Consider the following 6,932-nt stretch of genomic DNA (forward strand, 5'->3'; position numbering starts at 1 on the left):
GGAAGATACTCATCAAACTGTAACCTTTTCAAGGATGAGTATAGGTGTGAAGGATGGGAGATTTTTTAGTTAATTAAGAGAGTCTATAAATAGTTCTTTTATAAAACAATTTTATAATAAAAAAATTTCGTTTTGATCACTGTGCCAACTATATTGCTTTAAGGCACAAAGTCTCAGTACAATTGTACCATAAAGACTTTTTGCCCTTTTTATTAAGATGCTATTATTTTCATTTCTAGGAAAAGCCTAATCATCACCAGCAGTGATGGTGCTGAGGTGCCTGATGGAAAGGAGGAATGTCCACTCCTGGCAGTGTTCTCAGCCACTGCGCTTGTTTACTGCTTAAGTGCCCCAGGACAGGGGACACAAATTCATTTCAAGTGCATTGTGGTTTTAGAGTGATTCCCCATGAGAAATACACATTGTCAATACGTAATAGTAGTAATAACCTACTTTGAATGGTTTACCACTTTCAAATGGGAAGAACGTATGTCTTTCTTCCTTTCCCCACATGTTATCCAGCTTCGAATTGCAAACAATGACTCTCCTCTGATCCTCGTTGAAGCGTGGGTTAAAGTGGAAGGCAACATCATTTCCTCTCTTGAAATCTAAAGTAATTCTGTTTTAAGCCAAAGACCAAAGTTATTAAAATGATTAAAGTTGTATGCTTATATCAAGTGAAGAACATATAATTTTCTAAAAAGCAAGTAATTTCAGTATACAGTATATAGAAACATTTTCTGAACAGAAAGTAAACAAACCAGAGAATAGCTCCAACTGGAAAGCACACTAGACCCAGTCCCGTGTCCTACCGCAGTCTCACTGCCTTTCCTCACATCCTTCCCATTCAGCAGTGATGCTCCTTTACAGACTCTGCTTAGGAAAACCCTTCAGGGTTTTCTTACAGAGGGTTAGAACCACTCTGGGGACACTTTATGTCTTTCTGTAGATAACAGTTATCTCTTTCCTGCCATGCCAAGCTGCTTTTACTAGCTGTTAAAGGCAACCCAACTATGTAACCAAGAGCTATCAAATCCCTGGCTTCCTATTGCTCAGCCAGAAACCGAGTTCCTCTAAGACAGCAGGAATGTGTAGCACTCTGCTGCCAAGTGTGAGGTCATGACAATACACATACACAACTCTCTGTGGAAGTGCTAGCTCAACTCTTCAACCCTGTTTGTAATATCACAGAAACACAAGTCCTTTGACTAAGCCCATTGCTGAGCTCCTGGGAGCAGCCCACCCAGAGGACCTGGCATCGGCTGTGCGCCTGCTCTAAAGCAGGTGTGCACGCTAGACCAGCTAGCAGACTGTGTGTCCACCCTGCACAGCCACATGCAGCTGAATGCACCTTCCAGGGGTTAACATCACAGGGAAAATGGCAACAGCATTTGTATTTGATTGCAGATCCCTGAGCTCTATTTCCTCTTCATGAACAGGTGGAGATCCATCCCTGTCGACCTGAAGCCCTTTTCTTTCCCTGCAGTTCCTCATACTGACTCTGCAGGACTAAGCAGAAATGGTTTCAGTCTACTGCTCTTCACCACCTCAGCCAGAGGGAGTTCTGGTTTCACAGTCTCAGTCTACATCTTCAGCATTATCAGAATTAAACTTTCCAGAGCAAGGACCCTAATAAGGCCAGGGCACTGGGTGGTTCCGTGTGTCGGGCTGAGCCAGGAGGAAAGCAGATGTGGACCAATACTGACACATCACAAGGCAGAATGCACAGGGTAAAGTGTGCTGGGAGGAAGCATGGACATGGAAAGGGAAGGGATTGCAGAGGGTGTCAGAAAATGCATGCACAGTATAAAAAAGGAAAAACTATTAAATTATAATACTCAGTATCTACCCATAACAAAAGATGAGTGCAAGTCACACTGAACACCTCTTGTAATTGCAGAAGTCAAACATGACTGGAGTATTACAAATTTAGTACAGTTTTTTTTTTTTGAGACAGAGTTTCACTATGTCACCCTCGGTAGAGTGCTGTGGCGTCACAGCTCACAGCAACAAACTCTTAGCCTCAAGCGATTCTCTTGCCTCAGCCTCCCTAGTAGCTGGGACTACAGGCACCTGCCATAATGCCCAGCTATTTTTAGAAACGGAGTCTCTGGCTGGTCTCAAACTCAGGCAATCAGCCCGCCTTGGCCTCCCAGAGTGCTGGAATTACAGGCGTGAGCCACCACACCTGGCCTGTTTTCTCCTTTCTTAAATTATGTTTTGTTTTTTTTTTTGGCACCCTCTGTATATGCAGCAGAACCTCTGTGCATTGAGCACCCACAGGACTAACACACTGGTCAGCTATGGAGGTGGCCACCATAAGGAGCCAGGCCTGCTATACTGGGACGCACACATGGTGCGGTGTGTGTCTGATCTATGGAAATTCGGTCAACTCGAGAAAGTAGTCAATGCAGGGAGGGGTTAGCTATGGAGGTTCTACTGTTATTTCGTGACTTGCTGTGAGATGAGCTTTGTCATGCAGGGAGCAGGGTGCTCGGAGAAGTCACTGGGCCTTGTGGAAAGGGTGGTAACCACCATGCAGACACAGAGGAGGCTGGAGGGAAGCAAATGGGCTGTGTGAATGTAAAGTAATCAGATCAGAAGTGACTGGATGTGGCTCCTGTTAATGCCCTAGTTGCGAGGGGACAGACACAGAGGCTGTTTATAGATTCTTCAATAAACATGGCTTGAATCTGCAAGTTCTATGCATTGTCTATGAGACCCAGAGACATAGATGTATTAATGGCTGCAGGAGCTGTGGTGGCTCCACTAACCTCAGAGCCAGGCACAGAGGGATTCTAAATATGAAGTTTAAAAAATCCTACTGAAATTCAAAATAGGGGGCCGGCATGGTGGCTCACACCTGTAGTCCTAGCACTGTGGGAGGCTGAGACAGGAGGAGCTCAGGAGTTAAAGACCAGCCTGAGCAAAATCAAGACCCCGTCTCTATCAAAAATAGAAAAACTAGCCAGGCATCATGGCAGGTGCCTGTAGTCCCAGATGCTTGAGAGGCTAAGACAGGAGGATTGCTTGAACCCAGAAGTGTGAGGTTGCTGTGAGTTGAGCTGAGACCACTGCACTCTATTGAGTTGAGCTGAGGCCACTGCACTCTATCCAGGGGCAACAGGGTGAGACTGCCTCAAAAACAACAACAACAACAACAAAAAAGAAATTAATTCAAAATGGGCCATTCTTCATTCAGAAGACCGATCAATAACCACGTCAGGCTCATTACTTTGCGGTCTTTACCTGTTTGCATTGGGCTTCACTGTGCCCACGATGGTGATCAGCATACGAGGCCTGACTCCTCCAGGCAAAGGCAGGTTATAGGGCACCGTCTGGGAATGAACAAGCAGGTGTGTATCAGTAAGGAGTTGTGCTTTCTTATGGGAAGAAAAAAACGATGCCACTAAGGTCAATCACTGTGAATCTGTGGGAAAAGCATGTAACCTAGTGCAAGCATCTGTCCAGACCCCAGCCATCCTGCTCAGGGCCCAGCGAAGCAGGCTGCCTGCATGCACAAATCATCATCAGAGAAAAGTGCTCTGTCCTGGAGCATGGGACTCTCATCCCAGAGCCATCCCACCGTAACGCATGTAGACTATTCTTTTGAAAGGTTAGACCCGGCAATCAACTTTAACATTTTTGTGCCACTCCTGAGACTCCTGTTACACAACACAGTTCACGGTGGCTGCTCCACTCCCTGAAGTCAGTTCTGTGTCATGTCCTGGGCTTCTGGGTCTCCTGAGCCCAGGGTGCTGTGCCCCCAGCATCAGCAGAGTATAGAGTGCCGTAGCGTCATAGCTCACAGCAACCTCAAACTCTTGGGCTCAAGTGATCCTCCTGCCTGTTTTTCTCTTTTTAGTAGAGACGGGGTCTTGCTCTTGCTCAGGCGATCCACCCGCCTCAGTACTGGGTGACAGGCGGCAGCCCCCATGAGAGTGTGTTCCATGTGGCAGGTTCTCGGTGTTCACCGAGAATATCTTGTGGTTAATGCTGTGCAGTTCATCCCACAGATACTCAGTGGCCACCTGTGTTCAGGTGCTGTGACCATCCCCAGTGCTGCCCACAGCCTCTTCTCTCTCCCTTTGTGCTTCCCCCATCTCCGTTCTTCAGCCCAGATGTGCACTCATCCTATCTCCCTCCTGTCTGCGTTTGCTCCAGTGCCTGCAATCCAACAGGCGTGAACTGGAGCTGTCTTCACCTGTCCTGTTCCCCTTCCCCATATCCCTGTTTGGGCTAAACCTTTGCTGATGCTCTAGTTGCCCTGCCTTGAAAAGCCACAGTCATCTCTGACTCCTAAGATGTGATCACTACGTCCTGGGGTTCCTCAGAAATCTCTCTCCTGTCAGCCTGTCCCTTCCCACAGCCTTCATGTCCCCATCTCATATGACCAACCACCTCCGGCCTAGACCCAGCTCAATGCCACTCACATCCCCCAGGCCTTTTCTGAAGTCTCTCAACTGACTCCGAAGGAGACGACACTCCTCTGTGCCCACTCCTGCCGCCCTGAGGAGGTCGCAGCTGCATTGTGACTCAGCTCTTTGTGTCTCCCAACTACTTTGTAAGTCGGGAAGGGAAGGATCTGGGCTGAGACAAGTTTGGGTCCCCGTAGAGTTATGTTTTACATTTAGAATTCACTTGCTAAAATGTGTTTTAATTTGCATGAAAATTCAATCCTTAGGTCACAAAATTATCTTCAGAAGGATTTTCAAAACAAGATTACTTTGTTTTCCCCAAATGTTCATTCAATGGCCCTGAACAAGTCACATAACGTCTGGATTGTCCCACTTCCTCTTGTGTAAAATTAGAGTAGTGACAGTGTTTACAGGACGGCAGGGGTTAAGGAGGATGACCGAGCAGAAGCACAGTGGGCCCGTGCTGCACACTCAGCAGATGCTGGTAAAGACTTTCCTGCATTACTGTGATCGGGACTTGATTCCTATTAAAGGCCTCTGTCAATGCCTTCAAAAGATGCATTACCTTCTCTATACAGCACACACAACAAACTCAACATGGACACTTATTCTTTTCCAGTCACCAACACAACCAGTGACTGGTCCTTAAGAAGTGGCTCCAAACAGCAGTTTTAAAGCTACAGTGTCCTGAACCCTTGCACATCAAGAACAAGAAATTCCTTCTCACCAGTGGTCCAGCAGGGGTACCAAAGGGGCCGGCAGCAGGGTAGGCTCCAGGAGCACTTGGCTGTCCAGGAGGGGGGTAGGCCCCAGGCCCCCCAGGTTGGCCAGGGTAGGCTCCAGGTGCAGGCGGTCCAGGATAAGCTCCCGGTGCTGTGGGGTAGACACCAGGGGGTGCCTGCCCAGGATAGGCCCCTGGGGGTGCCTGCCCAGGATAGGCCCCGGGGGGTGCCTGCCCGGGATAGGCCCCGGGGGGTGCCTGCCCAGGATAGGCCCCGGGGGGTGCCTGCCCAGGATAGGCCCCAGGATAGGAGGCACCTGGGTAGCCCCCGGCCGCGGGAGGCCATCCTTGCGGGTTTGGGTTTCCAGACCCAGCTAACGCATCATTAAGCTGAAAAGAAAGACGTAAATATTAAAAGAATTATAGGATAGAAAACATTCACAAAAACAGAAATGTGTGTTCTAAGAAGCAGAGAAGATGGTAAAGGTATGAATTCATATCAATACGCTTTCTCCCACCTATTAATAGTTTTGATCAAGTTTCCAAGACTTAGACTTTCTCCCTCAGGTGGAAGTACACGACCACAGCCTGCTCCACTCACCCTCAGTGCACTGTCCAATCAGCATCAGGGAAACTGTCACAAATGTGGGGACACTCAGTGCCTGTCCCTCAGAGGGTTTCTCAGTTCCGGTCATAGTCTACTCCTCTGAGCGAGCGCTGGGCCTCTGCCTGGCTCCCTTCTCACATCTGCTGCTGGAGAACAAGGCTTCCTGCACTAAGACACCCCCACTACACAGGCCAGGCCAGCGGGAACCACGCAGGGGCAGGGAAACCTGCCACACTGGGCGGGGCATGAAAGTCGAGGCAAGAACACCCCAACACTCACCCTACTAGATGTGCCACATATGAAGTAAGAAAACAGACGTGAAACACTTACCGAAAACCTGTCTGCCATTTTCCTGAGAGGAATAAAAGAGAGAGCAGTTACCATCTGGTCCTGACGGGTGTCACTCACACTGGACACCCTGGTGCACTGGGCGGTTCCAGTTACTATACAGCTATTCTGTCACATCAACAGTGTGGGACCCGGGAAGCGTCCTGAGGGCAGGGCGCTTTCCAGCAAGGCTGCTGGGCCTGTTTAACCCCTCACTTTACACTGGGTCACACCAGCCTGAGTTCTGGATCCTGTGAGTGAGAGGCAATGCCCGGGACAGGAGGAGAGGGGCCTTCTTCCCCTTCCTGTAAGACACCCGGACAGTCGCGGTTTGGTGTGTCTCTGGCTGGCTGCACCTGCCTTCTCGTGCTCTCCCCACCACCCTAGAAAGGGTTTGGTGAGTTAGCGTCACCACTATTCCACTGACAGCCCACACCTACCAGTGGGTTCTGAAGGACAGCAGTGTTGGCTGGTTCCTACTAGGACTGTAAAGGCGGTGACCGCAGACATGGCTGCTGCGGCCCCTGGCCTTATTCTTCCTCTGCACATATTTACACCTCCTGAGCCCCAGCACAGTGTGGGCCCCTTGGGGTGTAAAGACAAACAGACCTACACAGTCAAAGAGCCCACAGTCCAGCCGAGGCAGATGACAGCAACGGAGGAAATCAGAAGTAAGAGTCATCGAAGGGCTGAGTCAGACTGTCCTGTGGGGTTTTAGTTCCTGCAAGGTTTTATTTCCCAGAGAAGGGAAGGTAGTGTGGGAGCCAGACTTTGAAGACTAGGTCACACTGGAAGTATTTAAGGTACTCATTACTCCAAATAAAATCTTTGGAAGCCAAAGTTAAAAAAAAAAAAAAAA

General features: G+C 48.9%; 1 protein-coding gene across 2 annotated transcripts in view; it reads right to left on the reverse strand.

Moving 5' to 3' along the window:
- LGALS3 (galectin 3) overlaps nt 1–6,127 on the reverse strand; it is an 8,053-nt gene extending 1,926 nt beyond the window's left edge. Inside the window, exons 1-5 of one of the 2 annotated variants that reach the window (XM_023514527.1) lie at nt 6,077–6,126; nt 5,425–5,529; nt 5,146–5,370; nt 3,250–3,338; nt 454–619 (exon numbers count right to left, since the gene is read on the reverse strand). In XM_023514527.1, coding sequence (XP_023370295.1) covers nt 454–619; nt 3,250–3,338; nt 5,146–5,370; nt 5,425–5,529; nt 6,077–6,094 — 603 coding nt within the window. In that variant the 5' untranslated portion in view covers nt 6,095–6,126. Of the gene's footprint in view, nt 1–453; nt 620–3,249; nt 3,339–5,145; nt 5,530–6,076 lie in introns of both variants that reach the window. The other variant, XM_003792119.3, reaches the window with a different exon arrangement.
- Between the last annotated feature and the right edge of the window lie 805 nt (nt 6,128–6,932).

Source organism: Otolemur garnettii, unplaced genomic scaffold (genome assembly GCF_000181295.1).
Source record: "Otolemur garnettii isolate 467f Iridium unplaced genomic scaffold, OtoGar3 scaffold00054, whole genome shotgun sequence".
Classification (NCBI taxonomy): domain Eukaryota; kingdom Metazoa; phylum Chordata; class Mammalia; order Primates; family Galagidae; genus Otolemur; species Otolemur garnettii.